The 23719-nt window shown below is 36.6% G+C and overlaps 1 protein-coding gene across 1 annotated transcript in view; it reads left to right on the forward strand.

Moving 5' to 3' along the window:
* COL21A1 (collagen type XXI alpha 1 chain) overlaps positions 1 to 23719 on the forward strand; it is a 186439-nt gene that overhangs the window by 39029 nt on the left and 123691 nt on the right. Inside the window, exon 2 of the mRNA XM_049716247.1 lies at positions 19889 to 20014. Within this exon, the coding sequence (XP_049572204.1) occupies positions 19927 to 20014 (88 nt within the window). The 5' untranslated portion in view covers positions 19889 to 19926. The remainder of the gene's footprint in view (positions 1 to 19888; positions 20015 to 23719) is intronic.

The following is a 23719-nucleotide window of genomic DNA, read 5'->3' on the forward strand; positions in this document are numbered from 1 at the left end:
CTTCTACACAGAAAACCATTAGTGAAGTTGGAGATGTTACTGGTTGGGAGGAGCTCAGACAAGGAACGATGAGGTGGATGAGAGTAATCATGAATAATTGTAAGTGAAAGCACTATTTACTACATGGTGAACTTTAAACTGTATCTAATCAACACTGCATATTTATATTTTATGCACTGGAATATAGTATCTTGGCTCTGATACTTGTTTCTTAAATGTCTATGATTTGTTTTTTTGTAAAGCAGCAATGCAATAGTATAATTATACTTTTGTTTAACCACATGCTGCAACTAAGGAGTCCGCATGCTGCAACTTAAAGATCCTGCATGCCTCAACGAAGATTCCGCATGCTGCAACTAAGACCCAGTGCAGCCAAAATAATAAATACATAAATAAAAATATTAAAAAACCACAAAGGAATACATGTAAATTGATTTTGATGATTATCACAGATGCATAGAATTTCAGACTGGTCAATCCTTTTCTTTTTATAGAAAAGAAACCAAGTCTCAGGGAGCAGTTCCAGCTGATTTTTTTCTTTCACTCTTGTTTAAATTCTTATGATGGCAGAATCACGCTAAATATTGTCTTCCAACACCCAGTCTAATATTTTTAAGCCACATAATGCTTTCACTCATTGATTTGTAGCAGATAGCTATACATCATTAATGGATAAAGATAATTCTAATAATGTTTGAGTATATATCCTTTGTTTTCTCATGCTTCGATAAGCTACTGTAGAAATATCTAACTATGGAAACCATGCGTGTAACATCTTTATACAACATATTCTTAGAGATCACTAAGAACTTTAAGTACTGTATTAAATTAGATGACAATGATGCTTTGTGTTTTTTCTTTGCCTATTTTTTTGTGTGTGTGTGTGCCTTTTCCTTGGTGATATTTTGTTTCTTTGTCAATGACTTTAAATTTTAGTTTTTCCCTGTGTCTTCTCTTGGGTTCCATGCTAAGTGTCACGCATTTTTATTTTCCGTGATTAGTTGTTTTCCTTGAAAGGGAAAAATTGTAAGTTCAGAGAGGTAATTATAATCATATTCTACTTAACTGCTGTCTTTATCAACGTGTTATTTGTCTAACAAAACTAGAATTTCTTCTGTACACCTAGAATACCTCAGAGTAGGATCAGTTATTGTATTTGTAGCAAAACTATAGTATAAAATCACTTAAGTGGTTCATATTCATTATAGAAATATTATTTTGTGAGGGGCTCTGTTTCTGACTAGCAATTAATATTAAATAATATATCAGTGGTTAACTCTCAATAGCAGTCATAGAGCCATGATAATTCAAAATAGAAGAATAATGATCTAAACCTTTAAAAATGAACCTAAGTACACAGTACATATCAATTATATGAGGTCCCAAGTTACTATAATGCATTTCCAGGAAACCCTCTAGTGTATCATAACTACAGTTTGAGTATAAGGAATGTTAATGAAATGCTTACACTAATTCTTTTAGAATTAAGAATGATTTAGGAGTAAATTATTCAGGTTAAACCAAGTCTCTTAAACTCTCCAGGAAATTTGAATTGGTGCTGTCCTTTTCTCCAGTGTTCACTTGACCATTTTACAATCTTTGAAACTCATCAAACTTAGTTAGAAAAATCAGTAAAATAACTATTCATATAGCATCATGCTTAGAATTGCTAATGTGAGCATAAACAGTCACTGAGTTTTGATAAAAGTATAGAGGTATTTTATTAATTAGGCAGCTTTAAATTAGTTCAATTTGAAACTAGTAACTGTGAGAGGGGGGCAGCTTAATGAAGAAAAATAAATTTGAATTTTCAGAGAGTGACCCACTGAAATAACATTTGTTTTAAAAAAGGGAGGATAATTACACTAATTACTATGCATATCACATATACATTTAAGCTACAGCCCTCCCAATCCCTACCCCCAATTTGGTTAATTAGTTTAGAGTAGAAACACCGCAAACTAGATGAGGGTTTTTTTCTTTTTTTGAATGGAGGTAAATACTTCAATATATTGCTTTCTTCCCTGCCATGGCTGGTGTTTGCATTACTATCACACATGCTCTGTTAGTACAATGCTGCTATTAGCCTCACCTAGGAATTTCGTGGCATATTTTTTAGTAAACTCTGGCCATTAAAAAGATTTAAAGTAAGAATAAGACAAAACAAACTGGGTTTACTATTCATCTTAGAAAATATTTAGAATAGACAATTTGTGTTCTGGATACAATTTTGTGTTGATTATATCTGTTACAAATATTTTCCCCACTGGGTGGTTTATATTGATACTTTTATTATATCATTTTTTCTTCAAACACCTAAGAAGCTAAAGCAAAAAAACCACCATGCTACTATCACACCCAATGAATTTTTAAAATGGTGCATATCATCTAATACCCAGTCCATGTTCAATTTTGTCTGTCTCAAAAGTATCTGCAGTTTGTTATTTAAATCAGGATTCCAACAGAGTCCACAACTGCATTTAATTTAAGTCCCCTTACTTTTATTTTCTTGCCACTTATATATTAATTGCACAAGTTTTCACTTTCGCTGATTTCATCCTCTTGGTGTCATTTAATAGATGCCTGAATTTCTTATAACTGGGCGGATACAGAGAATTGAGTAGATTCAGGTGTTACTTTTTATTTACGAAAAATGATTCACAGGGATTCCCTGGTGGTGCAGTGGTTGAGAGTCCGCCTGCCGATGCAGGGGACACGGGTTCGTGCCCCCGCCCGGGAAGATCCCACATGCCGTGGAGCGGCTGGGCCCGTGAGCCATGGCCGCTGAGCCTGTGCGTCCGGAGCCTGTGCTCCGCAGCGGGAGAGGCCACAACAGTGAGAGGCCCGCGTACCGCCAAAAAAAAAAAAAAAAAAATTATTCACAGATGGACATGTGCTTTTATTAGGTCATGTCTGGAGGAACATACGTCTTATTCTACTTTAATGATGCGAAGGAAGGTGAGTGGGTTCAGGTGTAGTCAAGTAATGCATCTGTCCTGATTTCCTCTCTAACCTTTCACCCAGTCATATCGGCACACCGGTGATCCTTGCCTACATCCATATTTCATTAGTGGTTGCAAAATATGATTTTCTAATTATATTCTTCTGGCATTTATCATTAACTGTTTTATTACCCTGAAGTATTATCCATGTAGGAAAAGTAGGACAAATGCTTGCTTCTTTTTATTTGTACCCTAGCAACCTCCAAAGGTGACCAATGGTTGTTTTCTGTTTTTTGTATTTATCATCATGAACTCATAGGTTTAGTAAATTGTTGTACATCAATCCATTGTAGTAACTATTATTTTTAATGATCAGACGGTTTTCTCTTTAGCTCATGGGAGCCCCTCAACTTAGCTCTTGGGTCCTTTGGATCTAATCCCAGTCGCTTTTGAGACATTCCTTGTTTTTAGAATGACAAGATTTCTCTGTCTCATGTCTCATGTCCCCCAGATCTGGAATCTGCTATTCTCCCTAAACAGCCTTGTTTCTTTTGGTGGGAAATGGTATTTAGAAATCATAATTGGAGTGCTAGAGTTGCTTATTGATGATTTTCTTCATATCACTTGAACATTAATTGCTTATTTCCACCCATTTTCTTTCACCCCGGCTCCTCTTTTATCTATCCGTTTATTTTCCATATATTATCCTGTATTGCTATTTAGCTTTGTAAATGCTTACATTTTATTTTCTAAGCAGGTAAACAAGGCACAGCTAGGACTGGAACTCACATTGCATGACTTGTTATCCAGCATTCTTTTTTGTGTATCATAGAAGAATTGGAAGATTAGGAAGTTGGAGAACAATTTGACCTGAGTTCCAAGATCAAAATATTATTAGCTTTCCCTTTCTGAATGATGTCTTTGCTTTCCTGATACTTTATTGTAAAAATTAGAGCTGAGTTAAGAAAAAAAAAATGATAAAAATTAGGTTAATATATGTTAATATAAAAGGAATTTAGGGATAGGAAAAAGAGCTATATTTATAAGCACAGCATAAAATTACTAACAGAATCCAATGGGCTGATTTTAGTGGATTTGCTGGCATAGGCAAATAAAGTACACTGTACTCCATGTTCCTTGACTATTTTTTACTGGTCTCATTTCAAATGGTTACACAGACATGTATATTTTTTCATTGCTTGAATATTTAGAAGCTGCTATGACTTCTAAAGAAGAGATGGGATTTTAAACCTCTCCACCAAACTACAATAACTCTACCAAGTTACTGCCATTTCACTTTTTCTTGTGCAGCTTTAATGGACGCTATATGATATACTCTATAAGCAGAACAAGAAAGCAGTCATCCACTCTGCAGTGTGAGAGAAAACTGTGCAAAATGTAAAATAATAGCTTCTTGGAATCCCTTAGCCTCCTGTCTATAAAATGGGGATTTATATTTACCTGTCTGGCTACCATATTAGATTTTTGTTTAGAGAAGTATGATAACAAATGTCAGTTGTTTAGTTGACCATGAATTGTTTACACAATCAAGGTGGCATTGATTAATTACATATTTTGGGGGGCATATTTTGACCTATGAAATTCCAAAAATTACATTTAGTTCTGTTGTTTTAATGACCACTCAAACGAACCAAACTTTACATACATACATATGTACATGAACCCATTCTTTTTTCTTTTTTTAACATCTTTATTGGAGTATGATTGCTTTACAATGGTGTGTTAGTTTCTGCTTTACAACAAAATGAATCAGTTATATATATACATTTGTTCCCATATCACTTCTCTCTTGCATCTCCCTCCCTCCCACCCTCCCTATCCCACCCGTCCAGGCGATCACAAAGCACCGAGCTGATCTCCCTGTGCTATGCAGCTGCTTCCCACTAGCTACCTACCTTACGTTTGGTAGTATATATATGTCCATGCCTCTCTCTTGCTTTGTCACAGCCTACCCTTCCCCTTCCCCATATCCTCAAGTCCATTCCCTAGTAGGTCTGTGTCTTTATTCCTGTCTTACCCCAGGTTCTTCATGATATTTTTTTTCTTAAATTCCATACATATGTGTTAGCATACGGTATTTGTCTTTCTCTTTCTGACTTACTTCATTCTGTATGACAGACTCTAGGTCTATCCACCTCATTACAAATAGCTCAATTTCATTTCTTTTTATGGCTGAGTAATATTCCATTGTATATATGTGTCACAACTTCTTTATCCATTCATCCGATGATGGACACTTAGGTTGTTTCCACCTCTGGGCTATTGTAAATAGAGCTGCAATGAACATTTTGGTACATGACTCTTTTTGAATTATGGTTTTCTCAGGGTATATGCCCAATAGTGGGATTGCTGGGTCATATGGTAGTTCTATTTGTAGTTTTTTAAGGAACCTCCATACTGTTCTCCACAGTGGCTGTATCAATTTACATTCCTACTAACAGTGCAAGAGGGTTCCCTTTTCTCCACACCCTCTCCAGCATTTATTTTTTCTAGATTTTTTGATGATGGCCATTCTAACTGGTGTGAGATGATATCTCATTGTAGTTTTGATTTGCGTTTCTCTAATGATTAGTGACGTTGAGCATTCTTTAATGTGTTTGTTGGAAGTCTGTATATCTTCTTTGGAGAAATGTCTATTTAGGTCTTCTGCCCATTTCTGGATTGGGTTGTTTGTTTTTTTGTTATTAAGCTGCATGAGCTGCTTATAAATTTTGGAGATTAATCCTTTGTCAGTTGCTTCATTTGCAAATATTTTCTTCCATTCTGAGGGTTGTCTTTTGGTCTTGTTTATGGTTTCCTTTGCTGTGCAAAAGCTTTGAAGTTTCATTAGGTCCCATTTGTTTATTTTTATTTCCATTTCTCTAGGAGGTGGGTCAAAAAGGATCTTGCTGTGATTTATGTCATAGAGTGTCCTGCCTATGTTTTCCTCTAAGGGTTTGATAGTTTCTGGCCTTATATTTAGGTCTTTAATCCATTTTGAGCTTATTTTTGTGTATGGTGTTAGGGAGTGATCTAATTTCATACTTTTACATGTATCTGTCCAGTTTTCCCAGCACCACTTATTGAAGAGGCTGTCCTTTCTCCACTGTACATTCCTGCCTCCTTTATCAAAGATAAGCTGACCATATGTGCGTGGGTTTATCTCTGGGCTTTCTATCCTGTTCCATTGGTCTATCTTTCTGTTTTTGTGCCAGTACCATACTGTCTTGATTACTGAAGCTTTGTAGTATAGTCTGAAGTCAGGGAGCCTGATTCCTCCAGCTCCATTTTTCGTTCTCAAGATTGCTTTGGCTATTAGGGGTCTTTTGTGTTTCCATGCAAATTGTGAAATATTTTGTTCTAGTTCTGTGAAAAATGCCAGTGATAGATTGATGGGGATTGCATTGAATCTGTAGATTGCTTTGGGTAGTAGAGTCATTTGCACAATGCTGATTCTTCCAATCCAAGAACATGGCATATCTCTCCATCTATTTGTATCATCTTTAATTTCTTTCATCAGTGTCTTATAATTTTCTGCATACAGGTCTTTTTTCTCCTTAGGTAGGTTTATTCATAGATATTTTATTCTTTTTGTTGCAATGGTAAATGGGAGGGTTTTCTTGATTTCACTTTCAGGTTTTTCATCATTAGTGGATAGGAATGCCAGAGATTTCTGTGCATTAATTTTGTATCCTGCTACTTTACCAAATTCATTGATTAGCTCTAGCAGTTTTCTGGTAGCATCTTTAGGATTCTCTATGTATAGTATCATGTCATCTGCAAACACTGACAACTTTACTTCTTCTTTTCCAATTTGGATTCCTTTTATTTCCTTTTCTTCTCTGATTGCTGTGGCTAAAAGTTCCAAAACTATGTTGAATAAGAGTGGTGAGTGGGCAACCTTGTCTTGTTCCTGATCTTAGTGGAAATGCTTTCAGTTTTTCACCATTGAGGATGATGTTGGATGTGGGTTTGTCATATATGGCCTCTATTATGTTGAGGAAAGTTCCCTCTATGCCTACTTTCTGCAGGGTTTTTATCATAAATGGGTGTTGAATTTTGTTGAAAGCTTTCTCTCCATCTATTGAGATGATCATATGGTTTTTCTCCTTCAGTTTATTAATATGGTGTATCACGTTGATTGATTTGCGTATATTGAAGAATCCTTGCATTCCTGGAATAAACCCTACTTGATCATGGTGTATGATCCTTTTAATGTGCTGTTGGATTCTGTTTGCTAGTGTTTTGCTGAGGGTTTTTGCATCTATGTTCATCAGTGATATTGGCCTGTAGTTTTCTTTCTTTGTGACATCCTTGTCTGGTTTTGGTATCAGGGTGATGATGGCCTCGTAGAATGAGTTTGGGAGTGTTCCTCCCTCTGCTATATTTTGGAAGAGTTTGAGAAGGATAGGTGTTAGCTATTCTCTAAAGTTTGATAGAATTCGCCTGTGAAGCCATCTGGTCCTGGGCTTTTGTTTGTTGCAAGATTTTTATTCAGAGTTTCAATTTCAGTGCTTGTGATTGATCTGGTCATATTTCCTATTTCTTCCTGATTCAGTCTTGGCAAGTTGTGCATTTCTAAGAATTTGTTCATTTCTTCCAGGTTGTCCATTTTATTGGCATAGAGTTGCTTGTAGTAATCTCTCATCATCTTTTGTATTTCTGTAGTGTCAGTTGTTACTTCTCCTTTTTCATTTCTAATCCTATTGATTTGAGTCTTCTCCCTTTTTTCTTGATGAGTCTGGCTAATGGTTTATCAACTTTGTTTATCTTCTCAAGGAACCAGCTTTTAGTTTTATTGATCTTTGCTATTGTTTCCTTCATTTCTTTTCATTTATTTCTGATCTGATTTTTATGATTTCTTTCCTTTTGCTAACTTTGGGGTTTTTTTGTTCTTCTTTCTCTAATTGCTTTAGATGCAAGGTTAGGTTGTTTATTCGAGATGCTTCCTGTTTCTTAAGGTAGGATTGTATTGGTATAAACTTCCCTCTTAGAACTGCTTTTGCTGCATTCCATAGATTTTGGGTCGTCGTGTCTCCATTGTCATTTGTTTCTAGGTATTTTTAAATTTCCTGTTTGATTTCTTCAGTGATCACTTCGTTATTAAGTAGTGTATTGTTTAGCCTCCACGTGTTTGTATTTTTTACAGATCTTTTCCTGTAATTGATATCTAGTCTCATAGCCTTGTGTTCGGAAAAGGTACTTGATACAATTTCAATTTTCTTAAATTTACCAAGGCTTGATTTGTGATCCAAGATATGATCTATCCTGGAGAATGTTCCATGAGCACTAGAGAAAAATGTTTATTCTGTTCTTTTTGGATGGAATGTCATATAAATATCAATTAAGTCCATCTTGTTTAACATATCATTTAAAGCTTGTGTTTCCTTATTTATTTTCATTTTGGATGATCTGTCCATGGGTGAAAGTGGGGTGTTAAATTCCCCTACTATGAATATGTTACTGTTCATTTCCCGTTTTATGGCTGTTAGTATTTGCGTTATGTATTGAGGTGCTCCTATGTTGGGTGCATAAATATTTACAGTTGTTATATCTTCTTCTTGAATTGATCCCTTGATCATTATTGATCCCTTGATCATTCTTTTTCTCTTCTAATAGTCTTTATTTTAAAGTCTATTTTGTCTGAAATGAGAATTGCTACTCCAGCTTTCGTTTGGTTTCCATTTGCATGAAATGTTTTTTTCCATCCCCTCACTTTCAGTCTGTATGTGTCTCTAGGTCTGAAGTGGGTCTCTTGTAGACAGTAAATATATGGGTCTTGTTTTTGTATCTATTCAGCCAATTGTGTCTTTTGGTGGGAGCATTTAGTCCATTTACATTTAAGGTAATTATTGATATGTATGTTCCTATTTCCATTTTCTTAATTGTTTTGAGTTCATTATTGTAGGTCTTTTCCTTCTCTCGTGTTTCTTGCCTAGAGAAGTTCCTTTAGCATATGTTGTAAAGCTGGTTTGGTGGTGCTGAACTCTCTCAGCTTTTGTTGTCTGTAAAGGTTTTAATTTCTCCATCAAATCTGAACGAGATCCTGGATGGGTAATCTTGGCTGCAGGTTTTTCTCCTTCATCACTTTAAATATGTCCTGCTAGTCCCTTCTGGCTTGCAGAGTTTCTGCTGAAAGATCAGCTGTTAACCTTATGGGGATTCCCTTGTGTGTTATTTGTCCCTTGCTGCTTTTAATATGTTTTCTTTGTATTTAATTTTTGACAGTTTGATTAATAGGTGTCTTGGCATATTTCTCCTTGGATTTATCCTGTATGGGACTCTCTGTGCTTCCTCTACTTGATTAACTATTTCCTTTCCCATATTAGGGAGGTTTTCAACTATAATCACTTCAAATATTTTCTCAGTCCCTTTCTTTTTCTCTTCTTCTTCTGGAACCCCTATAATTCGAATGTTGGTGCGTTTAATGTTGTCCCAGAGGTCTCTGAGACTGTCCTCCATTCTTTTCCTTCTTTTTTCTTTATTCTGCTCTGCAGTAGTTATTTCCACTATTTTATCTTCCAGGTCACTTTTCTGTTCTTCTGCCTCAGTTATTCTGCTATTGATCCCATCTAGAGTAGTTTTAATTTCATTTATTGTGTTGATCATCATTGCTTGTTCCATCTTTAGTTCTTCTAGGTCCTTGTTAAATGTTTCTTGCATTTTCTCTGTTCTATTTCCAAGATTTTGGATCATCTTTACTATCATTATTCTGAATTATTTTTCAGGTAGACTGCCTATTTCCTCTTCATTTGTTAGGTCTGGTGGGTTTTTATCTTGCTCCTTCATCTGCTGTGTGTTTTTCTGTCTTCTCATTTTGCTTATCTTACTGTGTTTGGGGTCTCCTTTTTGGAGGCTGCAGGTTCGTAGTTCCTGTTGTTTTTGGTGTCTGTCCCCAGTGTCTAAGCTTGGTTCAGTGGGTTGTGTAGGCTTCCTGCTGGAGGAGACTAGTGCCTGTGTTCTGGTGGATAAAGCTGGAACTTGTCTTTCTGGTGGGCAGGTCCATGTCCGGTGGTGTGTTTTCGGGGGTCTGTGGACTTATTATGATTTTAGACAGCCTCTCTGCTAATGGGTGGAGTTGTGTTCCTGTCTTACTAGTTGTTTGGCATAGGATGTTCAGCACTGTAGCTTGCTGGTCGTTGAGTGAAGCTGGGTGCTTGTGTTGAGATGGAGATCTCTGGGAGATTTTCGCCATTTGATATTCTGTGGAGCTGGGAGGTCTCTTGTGAACCAGTGTCCTGAAGTTGGCTCTCCCACCTCAGAGGCACAGCACTGACTCCTGGCTGCAGCACCAAGAGCCTTTCATCCACATGGCTAAGAATAAAAGGTAGAAAAAGTAGAAAGAAAGAATTAGTAGAAATAGAAAGAAAGAAAGAAAGAAAGAAAGAAAGAAAGGAGGGAAGGAGGGAGGAAGGAAGGAAGGATGGAGGGAAGGAAGAAAAAAGAAAGAAAGAAGATAAAGTAAAATAAAATAAAGTAAGATAAAATATAATAAAGTTATTAAAATAAAAATATAATTATTAAGAGAAAAAAATTTAAAAAACGGACGGACAGAGCCCTAGGACAAACAGTGGAAGCAAAGCTCTACAGACAAAAATCTCAGATAGAAGCATGCACAGACACACTCACAAAAAGAGGAAACGGGGAAAATATCATAAATCTTGCTCTCAAAGTCCACCTCCTCAATTTTTGATGATTCATTGTCTAAAGGAGGGAAGGAAAGAAAGAACAAAGATAAAGTAAAATAAAATAAAGTTATTAAAATAAAAAGTAATTATTAAGAAAAAAAATTAAAAAAAAAACAAAAACGGACAGAGAGAACCCCTGGACAAATGGTGGAAGCAAAGCTATACAGACAAAATCTCACACAGAAGCATACACATACACACTCATAAAAAAATGAAAAGGGGAAAAAATCATAAATCTTGCTCTCAAAGCCCACCTCCTTAATTTGGGATGATTCGTTGTCTATTCATGTATTCCACAGATGCAGGGTACATCAGATTGATTGTGGAGCTTTAATCCTCAGTTTCTGAGGCTGCTAGGAGAGATTTCCCTTTCTCTTCTTTGTTCTCACAGCTCCCAGGGGCTCAGCTTTGGATTTGGCCCCGCCTCTGCGTGTAGGTCGTCGGAGGGCTTCTGTTCTTCGCTCAGACAGGACGGGGTTAAAGGATCAGCTGACTCGGGGGCTTTAGCTCACTCAGGCCGGGGGGGGGGGGGGGAGGGAGGGGCACAGAGTGCGCGGTGATCCTACAGTGGCAGAGGCCGGCGTGACGTTGCACCAGCCTGAGGCGCGCCATGTGTTCTCCCAGGGGAGTTGTCCCTGGTTCCCGGGACCCTGGCAGTAGCGGGCTGCACAGGCTCTCCGGAAGGGGGGTGTGGATAGTGACCTGTGCTGGCACACAGGCTTCTTGGTGGCGGCAGTAGCAGCCTTAGCGTCTCATGCTTGTCTCTGGGGTCCGCGCTTTTAGTCGCGACTCAGGCCCGTCTCTGGAGCTCCTTTAAGCAGCGCTCTTAATCCCCTCTCCTCGCGCACCAGGAAACAAAGAGGGAAGAAAAAGTCTCTTGCCTCTTTGACAGGTCCAGACTTTTACCTGGACTCCCTCCTGGCCAGCCGTGGTGCACTAACCCCCCGCAGGCTGTGTTCACACCGCCAACCCCAGTCCTCTCCCTGCGCTCCGACCAAAGCCCGAGCCTCAGCTCCCAGCCCCGCCCGCCCCGGCCGGTGAGCAGACAAGCCTCTCGGGCTGCTCAGTGCCGGTCGGCACCGATCCTCTGTGCGGGAATCTCTCCTCTTTGCCCCCTGCACCCCTGTTGCTGTGTTCTCCTCCGCGGCCCTGAAGCTTTCCCCCTCCGCCACCCGCAGTCTCCGCCCGTGAGGGGGCTTCCTAGTGTATGGAAACCTTTCCTCCTTCACAGCTCCCTCCCACTGGTGCATGTCCGGTCCCTATCCTTTTGTCTCTGTTTTTTCTTTTTTCTTTTGCCCTACCCAGGTACGTGGGGGGTTTCTTGCCTTTTGGGAGTTCTGAGGTATTCTGCCAGCGTTCAGTAGGTGTTCTGTAGGAGTTGTTCCACGTGTAGATATATTTCTGGTGTATCTGTGGGGAGGAAGGTGATCTCCGCGTCTTACTCTTCCGCCATCTTCCTGGAAGACTCCATGAACCCATTCCTAATTCTTTCACTGGTTTGCCAGCATTTTGCCTTTCTCAATTCTACCTGTCCCAATTGATGCTTCCTCCTACCACCTTAATGTTAAAAATATAGAACACAATAGGGGTGTGTGTGTGTGTGTGTGTGTGTGTGTGTGTGTGTGTAAAAATATGAGGACTAGAATTTCAGTTTCCCCACCTTTTCCTATTTTACAATTTAGTTCAAAGACAGAGCATATAAAGAAGCATGAGTATTAGTGTCTCAAGAGGGGACTATTTTTAGTCTTCAAATTTACTTGAAGGTTTTACAACCAAGCTCAGCAAACACATTTTCAGATGGTATTTTTCCTGACAGTCCCTCGTTTTCAAAGCTTTTATGCATTCCTGGTGGCTCCTCACGTGAATTCCCATGCCTTTCCAGCCAGTGGACCCAATGAAAGATGCATTCATTGCAAGGAGACAAGGAAGTTGCTTTCATTTGTACCCACTGTTCTCAGAAATTGACTTACAAGTATTTATTTTGATTTTAATAAAATATTAGTGACAGTGGCAGTGGAATATGATATGACAGATAAATTTAGGATATGGAAGAGAGATGAAAATTAAAAGAGGATAATTATCAATTGATCTCGTTTCTCTGAGAAACCACTAATTCTTAAATTTTAGATAGCTCTTTGATTTTGAAAGTGGGATGCTCTACTCAATGTGAAAACCTCATCATGATGCACAACTGCTTCACATCCTCCATGGATTCACTTTGCATTTAAGGGAAACAGTTCAAAATGTAACATACCTCATGGGGTCCTGCTACCTCCCTGCAGCTCCTGCCCTTCCTCCTCTTCCTCCCTCACTCCTTCACTGACCTTCCTTCTGTTCCTAGAACAAGCAAACTTGCTCCATCCACAGAGGAAAGTTTGGTTCCCAGTTCCTGGCAAGGATGGCTCCTTCACATTCCTTCAAGTGTCAGCTCACAGGTCATCCTTTCAGATGCCTTCTCTGAGCTCCAAATTGAAAGCAGCTCTTCCTCTGCTCCTGGCCCAAGTTTACACTATTGTTTTCATTACTTTATAGCATCCACTACTATCTGAAATGATCTCACTCAATCATATATTTAAAACCTGGCACATAAACTCCATGAAAGCAGATTCCTTATCTAGCTTATCTGGGTCACTTCTGAATTCCCAGCACCTAAAAGAGTATCTGTCACATAATAGGTACTTGATAAATGTTTGTCATTGAATGAATACAGTGGAAAGAATTCTGGAGTGAGAGAACCTGAGTGTAAGTTGTGAGTCTGTTTCTTAGAGGCAAGCCGTGTTCTCTAAGTCAGCCTTATTTTCCTCAAACACTTGCTGAGATTAAATGACATAGTGTTGTCTCACACACTGTACATTGTAAATGTTCCTTATCACAATAATCCTATGAGGCTGTAGAATATGGATTATTGTCTCTGTAGTTGAAAGGAAGATTACAGATCACCAGTTTCATCTCCTTTTTTTTGAACACTAGAACACTATAAGAAAGATATGAAATTATAGTGGGTTGGGAGCAGTGTTAAATCTATAATCTGGATTGCCTGGTGGATGGATAGTTAGTCTAGTATACATTCCTCATTAGCAGGTGAGCTCAGTTTAAATTCCTACATTCCTACATTTTGTTAAAAGTAATTTCCTTTTTCGTTATCCACGAAGAGCTCTTTATTTAGCATTAAAAAGTTAAAATTTTCCAAAACAGAATTTTCTATGTTGAAAGATGGCATATGTTCCTATATTCCTTAGAGGCCTTCATTCAAATGAACGAGCTTAGGTGGTAAACCAAACCTACTGAATCAGAATGTGCATTTTAATGAATTTCTAACAGATTTGTATGCATATTAACATTTGAAAATTGGGGATGCTAAGGTTGCCTGACTACTCTCTGAGTAGCCAATCTTTAGAAATTTTTGATTGTAGAGATTCTCTGACTTATGCTTTCCTATTTGGGGTTGCTAACTTACTTCTCTACTGGGGGAATAGGAGTTTTTTTTTTTCTTTTCTTATCATTTCTGCATTGCCTTATACCAGAATTTCTAGAACTTTGGTGGACATTAGCCTATGGGAAGCTTTTTACTTTATTTTATTTTAAATGTTTGGCCCTTTCCTTGCCCTGCAATCTGAAGCTAATGGGTAGGGCTAAGGCATCCATATGTTTAACAAGCTCCCCAGGTGATTAAAGTAAATGATAAAACTTGATATGCCTCCGTTTATATGCATCGTGCATAAGCATATGTACAATTAAATAGCCGTAAAATATATTTATGAAGTATATGAGTTATGTTTCAGTGGTGAGGTAACATGGTGGCAGTATTTATTTAATGCCCTTTTCATATGGTCTACATTAATGATATAGAATAGAATACAATCTAGAATATAATACAAGTAAACAATTCACTTTAGCCCAAGGATTATGAAGGAATTAGATACTATATAGAAATAATGAGGATATTTTTTGTAGAGGAGCAGAATAACTTAATTTTGAGGCTTTTGGGGAGGAAATTAGTCAGTATTTATTAGTACACATAGTTGCCATAAAACAGTACATCCTGGTGATGACTCATCAAAAATGCTTCTCACTGACATCTTTTGACCTTTATAGCTCTTTGTCCAGAGGGCCAGCCTAATTTAAAAACTGACAATGATGATTTTGGACTTACTGTTTTTCACTGAGATATAAATTATATACAACAGTTTATATAGTTTTTAAGCCTTCAGCCTAATGGCCTTAGACAAATTTATGCACACCAATATCATCACTGCAAATGTAGACTATTTCTAACACCCAATAAGTTTATTTGTGCCACGTTCCAGTTGACTTCTCCCATCAAGAGCAAATGTTTCCTGATTTCTAACACTGCAGATTAGTTTTCTATCTTGGGACTCTGTATACCTGAAATCATGCTTTGTGTATTCTTTTGTGTTTGGCTCCTTTCATTAAATGGAATGTATTTAAAGTTATTCATGTTGTTGGGTATAAAGAAAGTTTGTTATTTTTTTGTTGCTCTCTTCCATTATGTGAATATAACCACACAACTTGTTTATCCAATATTTTTCTGTGGATAGCATTTGAATTATTTTTAGTTTGGAGTTATTATGAATAAAACTACTATAAACACTGTTAAAGTTTTTTTGTTGGCACATGTTTTCATTTCTCTAGGTTATATACTTAGCAGAAGGATTACTAGTCATAGTTTAATTTTGTAAGAAACTGAACCTAACACTTCTCTGAAGGGGTTACATCATTTTTCACTCTGACCAAAAATGTATGAGTTCCAATTTCTCCACATAGCCTCATAAACATTTGATACTGTTTTAGCCATTTTAATTTTAATTAATTTTGGCCATTTTAGTGGGTGTGAAATGATCTTATTGTGGTTTTAGCATACACTTCTCTGATGACTAATGATGAGGACCATTTAATATGCTTATTGGCCATTTCTGTATTTCCTTAAGTAATAATTTAAAAAGTCTGTTGAAGACCTTTACTCATTTAAAAAATTGGATTGTTTTCTTTTTTATTGTTGATTTGTAGGAGTATTAAAAATATATAATCTTTATGAGAGTCATTTTTGTAAGTATTTTATTCTGAATATTGACTTGTTTTCTTAATGGTATCTTTTAATTTTGGTGAAATCTAATGTGTATCTATTTTTAAAGTTGATAGTGTTTTTTGTGTCCTAAGAAATTTTGCCTAATCCCAAGGTTGTGAAATAGTCTCATGTTTTCTTCTAGAAGCCTTATAGTTTTAGCTTTTATACTTAGATATATGCTTCATCTAATTTTTGCATATGGAATGAGATGGGGTCAAGGTTAATTTTATTGTTTATCCCGTTGATCCAGCACCATTTACTGAATTTCCTTTCCTATTCAATTACCTTGACACTTTTATTGCAAATCAACTGACCATGTAAGTGTGGGTCTATTTCTGAACTCTATTGTGTTCCATTTAATATATTTATCCCTACACAAATACACACTTTCTTGATTCCTGTAGCTAGATGACTGTAAGTCAAAATCAGATAGTATAAAGTCTCTCACTTAGTTCTTCTCAATCATGTTTGTTTTTTATGCAGATTGTTCTTCTTCATTGAAGATTGTTCTTCTAATTCAAAATCAGTTGCATTTTATAAGAATTTTAGAATGAGTTTGTCAGTTTCTTTTAGAAATCTGCTGGGATTTTGATTAGGATTGTGTTGAATCCTTAGATCAATTTGAGGATAAAGATGGAACCAATATTGAGTCTTTTAACCCATGAATATAGATTTCTCCACTTATTTGCTTTCTTTAATTTCTCTCAACAATGCATTATATATTTTAGTGTAGAGGTCTTTCACATTTTTCATTCACTTTATTTCTAAGTTTATGATGCTTTGGTACTATTGAATATATTATATCCCCCCCACCATTTTGTTGCTATTATATAGAAACACTTAAAAAAAAAACAACTATTAACCTTGTGTCCTGTGACCTTGCTAAATTCACTTATTAGTTCTAATAGTGTTTTGGTAGATTTCAAATTTCTATGTAGATAATCATGTTGTCTGTAAATAATTACAGTTTTATTTCTTCCTTTATAGTCTTTATTTCTTATTTTGAATATGGCACTGGCTAGGACTTCCTGTACGTTTTTGAATAGAAGTGATGTGAGAATATATCCTTAACTTTTTACTGATTTGGGGGAAAAAGCATTCAGTCTTTTACCACTTAATGTGATCTAAGCTGTAGACTTTTCATAGCACTTTATTTTGGCCTCATACTAAAAGTTGAGAAGAGTTCCCTCTTCTTCTATTTTCATTTAATGTTATTTCATAAAAATGTTTGATTATTATTTTTTTCCTTAAATGTTTGTAGAAATTACTGGTGAAACTATCTGGCACTGGAATTTTCTTTGTGGGAAAATTTTTGGTTAAAAATTCTATTTCTTTAATAATTTCAGTTTAGACCAGTTTCAATAAATAGTGTATCTTAAGACTTTGTCCATTTCATCTGTCTACTTATTATCCTTTTAAGGTCTGTAGGCTCTGTAGTGGAATCTCCTGTTTCAATATTGACTTAGGTAATTTATGTTTTCTGTCTTATTTCTTGATTATTCTTGCTAGGATTTATAAGCATATTTATTTGTTCAAAGAATTAACTCTTTAATTTTATTGTTTTTCAATTTTCTAACTCATTGATTATAATTTTTGTTCTTTTTTTCTTCTTCTTTTTACTCTTTAGTTTTAATTTGTTGTTCTTTCTCTATTTTCTTAAGGTGGAAGCCTAAATATTGATTTTTCATTTTTCTTCTTTTCTAGTATATGGTTTTAAAGCCAAAATTTCTCTTAGTAGTGCTTTAGCTGTATCATAAAATTTTGATTTTTTAAAACAATTATTGATCAGTTGAAATATTTAAAAATTTCCCCTCTGATATTTTTTTAAATCATAGATTATTTAGAAGTATATTGGTTAATTCCAAGGATTTGGGGATTTTCTTCCTTTTCTAATTAATACCATTTAGGTCAAAGAACATAATCTGCATGATTTCATTTCTTTGGAATTTGAATCTTGTTTTTTCTCCAGCATATGGTCTATTTTGATGACTTTCATATGCATTACAAAAGAATATATATTCTGCTGTTGTTAGGTGGAGCATTCTATGAATTGTCAACTAGGTGAAGTTGGATGATAAAGTTTTTCAAACCTCTGCACTGTTACTAAATTTTTTTTATCTACTTCAAAAATCATTGAAAAGTGGATGTTTAAAATCTCACATTATGATTTGAATTTGTCTATTTCTTTAGTTTTTTTCCCCATTTTTTCTTCAGGAATTCTGAAGCTTTATTATTAGATATCTACATATTTAGGATTTTTATATCTTTCTGATCCATTGCCTATTTTATTACCATGAAATTTCCATCTAAAATTCTTATTGTTGTTCCTCCATATGTCATGTGTCTTTTTTTCTCTGGTTTGTTTTAAGAATTTACTCTTTTATTTTGACTTTCAACTGATTATGATATACCTAGGTATGACTTACTTTGTATTTTGCTTAGGGTGTGTTTGATCTGATTGTTGGTAGCTTTTGTCAATTTGGAAAATTCTTGGCCATTATATTTAAAAATATTTCTTCATTCACTTTCTCCTTTCCATCTGAGAAGCTAAATCAAGACTACTTGATACAGTCCCACAGATTTCAGATGCTATGTTCCTTTTGTTTCTCACCCCTCTTCCCCTGACTTGGGTTTCATTTTGGATACTTTCTATTGACTTATCTTCAAGTTTACTGATCTTTCCCTCTGACGTATGCATGCTCACTGCATGATTTCTTTTTTGATATATATTTTCATTGCAAGCATTTCACTTGTATCTTTTTTAAAATAGTTTCCATCCCTCTTTTGAAATTTCACATATTTTTGCAATTGTTGTCCATCTTATTCATTAGATCCTTTAACATGTTCATCATAGCCTTTTTATAAACCCTGCTTAATACTTCTGACATTTAGATAATCTCTGGATCTGCTTATATTGAGTGTTTTTCTCCTGATCAGACATAAAACTTTGTTTCTTCTCATATTTTGGGAGACCCTTGGGAGATTTCTCTCAGCTTGTCAGGTGTCCAGCTTTTTGTATTTGAGTTCTGTTTTTCTCTTTTGTCCTTTCTGCTTTTTGAGATATGTCTCTCCACTGTAGTGAAGGACTGGAGTACCTTGGAGGGACTTTTCTCAGTTCTGTGGCTTCTCCCCTAACCCTCAGCAAGACAAGGATTTGTATTTGAGGAATTCCCTGGGGACTTGAACAGGGAGAGGGAAGGAGAGGATCTCTCTAGACTGTTTTATACTGCTTTCAATATACTCTGTATTACTTGTCTATTCCGTGTACCCAGTTAAGGCTCCTGGGGAAGAACTGCTGGCTAGGGGCATCCTTGCTCTGAGGCTGGGACCCCTTGGGATTCTAATATGTTACTCCAGCTTTGACTGGTTGCTTCTGTACTGTAGCAAATTCTTCCTCCTCCTGAACAGGGTTCCCTTTCTATTAGGGACAAAAGCAGCCTTGAATCTTTTCTGTCCTATAAAGTATTAATAACTTTTGGAATTTAGCTCTTTTAGGTTTCTTTAAACCCTGTCTTTTCTGCTGGGTTTTAAAAGCCTATAGTTTTGTAGTTTATTTGACATGTTCTCATTGTTGAGAGTGACAGTCTTTGGCAATGTTCCACATTCTAACCAGGAGTGAAGTCCTTGGACTAACTTAGAAAACATATTAGTCTCACAACTGAGTGTTGGTGAATTAAATAAAATAGATCTTAATGTTTATAATACAGCCCATTAAAAAAATTAAATCCTATTATTCAGCTTTATCCTATAGATATTTTTTACCAGATACCCTTTGAGTGTTTCTTAAATGCAAATACACATTTAAAAGAAGGATATGTGCTACCACTGAGATAATAAAAAGAATGTGATAGCCCTCTGCAGGCTATGCTAAAAGGGGAATTCTAGTAAATATTATGAGCAAAACTTAAAGTTTTAGAAAAGTTTTTGCTTTTCCAAGATGATTATGAATTAGAAACTTACCACGTTCCTCCTCAGCTCCCATTCATTGTTGTCTTGTATTATATATTTGAAATGTGGTTATTTTGGGCACATAAGTTAATTTTAAGGTTAGCAAAAATTAACTGTGCTTTGACTGGGTATTGCAATTTAAAAATTCAAACTTATGATTGTTAGGTATTTCTCTTATTTTTCTAATATATTTAACTTTCTTTTTATTTTCTCTTTCTTTTTAGGAATCCTAAAACCAAAACATTAGAACAAAAACAGAAACATGGCTCACCATATTACATTTCTTTGGATAATTTTGGTCCTGCTTCTTCAGAATTCTGTATTAGCTGAAGATGGGGAAATAAGATCAAGTAAGAACTATCAGCATTGTCTTTTTGTTATCAACATATTAATTATGGAAATCAAATTAGAGGAGCTCTAGCAATGGCTTTAAGGATCTTATTCTTATTGTCTTTGATGCTGTGATTCCCTAAAATGAATGAATTGCTATGTTACACATTAACTAGGAGGAAAAGCTATCAGAAGTCATTTTGAGAAAATTCTATGGTAATAGTGCATTTTATTGACCCAGGCTTTGGAATAAACACTCTGGTATTGAGTCCATGTTCAGCCATTTATATAAGCTTCATAATATGGTGATAAAGAAAGTACCTCCTTCACAGGATGGCTATCAGGACCATCCTATGAGCTTATCTCATAAAGATAATAAGATAATGCATATAAATGACTTAGCATGGTGACATTCAGTAAGTGGTGACTGTTATTCTGATTGCCTGTAGGAAAGCTTGCATGAGAGAAGTAGGCCATCCTACTTTTAAAAAGACACTTTTAAAAAGATAGCCTACTTCTTTTTAAAAGTGTGCTTATATGCATATTTTAAAACTCATAAACATAAACCCCCTAACTATAAATGAATTATGGTTTCTCTAACAGTTAAATCAGATGATTTGACAATTTGATTCAACTTGACTTAAAATTAAAAAAAATAATATTTAATGTTTGCATAACCCTTTTATTGTTTAATCCACCCAAGCACCTTATGGGGTAGATACTCTTTGATTTTTGAGTGGGAAAAGAGATGCATAAAATGTATGGGCCTTGCATAGTGTCATACATCTGGTTGGAGCTGTAACTAGTATTTGAACACTTCTTTTCATCCTCAGTGCATTCCCTTCCTATGACACTGGTGATTCACCTCTCTGAGGAGGAGGTTTCTTGGAGTGGTATTTTGTCTGCAATTTATAAATGGCAGTACTTGCTTTTGTGTCCATGCTCTTGGCTAACCTTGCAGTTATGAAATATATGCCCCATGGCTCTGGAAAGGGGTAGAAAGGGCCAAGAATAACCCTGTAAGAATTTCTAACCACTGAATCGAGTGACACACAAACACTCGCAGGTCCAGGCAATAACGAGCCTCATAGCATCGAGGAAGGGCAACCTCGAAGAGTCCTGCAAACACAACCTTCCTGTCCTTTTGTCTCTCTCACGAAACCCCAATAAAAGCATAACCCTGTCATCCCTGTTCAGCTTCCAAAAATAACAGGAAAACTTCATTCCCTTGGGTTAGAAAATATGCATTTGGGCAGAATCCCATTTTTGCCGTCCCTACCCTGGCGTCTGGCAGTGGTCACCATGACAGAGGTTGTTGGAATAGTGTCCCTCACACCCCCTGCACTGAGACACCATCTGCCATATAGCATCTTAAGATGGTGTCATAATCACAGTTATATTTGTGAGACAAACCCATGTTTTGGCAATTTTTTTTCCTGGGGGGGTTATTGACTGTGTTACATGTTCACCTGACAATGGTGTTTACTTCTGCTAGTTACTGTGATAGGTGAGTTGAGATAATGGTGAAACTGAGGCCTCTTCATAGGAGCTTTGTCATCATCCCAAATATGCAAGTGGACAAAGATAAGGAAAAGAATGGAAAGGAAGGAGAGGAAAGGAGGAAGTGAGGAAGGTGAAGAGAGGGAGAGATTGGTTGATTGATTGATTTACTCCAAGGAGTTGCAGAAATACTAATTGTCACCAAACATTTTTTTCTCCGATACTGATCCTTGCAATTATAATATCTTATTTGCAATATATACAGAAAATAAACCATCCTTATTATAACTTTAAATTGGGCATCCAAACACTACTTAAGGGAGACCATTAACCTGAGTAAAACCACAGGATGTAAAATTTGCTATCTCATTACCGTGACTCACCTCATCCTCTTCTAACTCATCATGTCCAAGGACATGGATGGGATCCTTGTCCCATGTAGTATTTTGGCTGCTTTGAGCGCAGAAGTTAGAGAAGAAGGCAGCAAGTACAGCTGTTCCTTCCTGTTGCCCACTTCAAACTGATAGAGATAGAGTAGGATAATTAAATAGTCAGTTTAGAAATCCCACTAGGGGATTAAAGACAGAAAGGGAATTTTAAGGGAGTTTGGGAGACCTTTGTAAGCTAATGACCACTCAAGAAAAGAATCCAGTAACCTAGCAACAATCTACCCTACCTTAAAGGAAGACCAGGTGCATCCAAGTGCCAGGCACACTCAAGCCACAAACCCTGATAGTTAAAATACTAGACAATAGATATGGGCTCTGAATCTTATTACATGAAGTCAGGGAGTTAATATTCCTTGCAGAGTAGCGTTTCTGCATGTAACCAAGACAGAAATAGAGGTGAAAAGGGAAAGAAACCAGGTGAAAGGGGATATTATACCCAAACCTGAGATAATTACCATATTTTAGTATATGTCCCCACCCTTTTGCTAATATACATATGATTTAAATAGTGCCATGGCAGTTAGACCTGGTTAGACCATATAGGGCCAAAGGAGGAACTAGTGATATGAGTCTTGACGTCTGCCCAAGGACGAGGAAGATGGTGGTCTTCTCCCCTCCCCACTTTTTCTTTGATTATAAAAATGTAGCCCTCTTTGTTCCTGGGGCTCTTTGTTCCTGGGGTTGCGCTCCCTTGCCTGCCTGCTTATCTCTCACAAGCATCCTATGCCAATAAACTCACTCTTTGCCTTCCACTTTGCCTCACGCTGAATTTCTTCTGTGAGGAGACAGAAGAACCTGAGCTTCAGTAAGTCCTGACCCCAGGTGAGTGGTTTTAATCCAAAGACAGTGGTTTCGAGTCCCCTCCTAGTCAGGGATTACGGGTTCAAGTCCCAGTCTGAGGTGTGGGTGGGTTCAAGTCCTACCCGAGAAGGAGTGCAGTTTCAAAACCATTGGAATTACCCAAACAAACCAGTTTGTCTTTGGGGCTATGTCTGTCTCTCTCCTCTGGACCTTTGCACTTGCTGCTCCCTTTGTTTAGAATGTTGTCCTCTTGACCTGGTTAAACCTCTGCTTTCTGATCTCAGCCTTCCAACAAAACTGCCCCTGGCTTGACATAGTTAGGTTGCCACCCTCTCCTCAATGTTCTCATAATTCTTTGTACTTTCTCTAACCAGCCAGTTGTCCATCTTAACTAGGCTGGGAGCTTTTTGAGATATCTCAAGTATGTCTGAAGCCAGTACCTAGCATGATATCAAGAACAGAACAGGTATTCAATATATACATACTGAAAGAATGAGATAGAGTTAGAAGCATGTTGTGTACTGTGGAAAAGAGAGTTAAGGAAATCTTTTTTTTATTGAAGTATAGTTGATTTACAATGTTGTGATAGTTTCTGCTGTACAGCAAAGTGATTCAGCTATAAATATGTATACATTCTTTTTAATATTCTTTTCCATTATAGTTTATCATAGGATATTGAATATAGTTCTCTGTGCCATACAGTAGGACCTTGTTGTTTATCCATTCTATACATAATAGTTTGTATTTACTTATCACAAACTCCCAGCCCATCCCTCCCCCACTCCCCTTTCCCCTTGGCAACCACAGGTCTGTTCTCTATGTCTGTGAGTCTGTTTCTGTTTCATAGATAAGCTCATTTGTACCATATTTTAGATTCCACATATAACTGATATCATATGGTATTTGTCTTTCTCCTTCTGACTTACTTCACTTAGTATGATAATCTCTAGATCCATCCATGTTGCTGCAAATGGC

Source organism: Orcinus orca, chromosome 10 (assembly GCF_937001465.1).
Source record: "Orcinus orca chromosome 10, mOrcOrc1.1, whole genome shotgun sequence".
NCBI lineage: Eukaryota > Metazoa > Chordata > Mammalia > Artiodactyla > Delphinidae > Orcinus > Orcinus orca.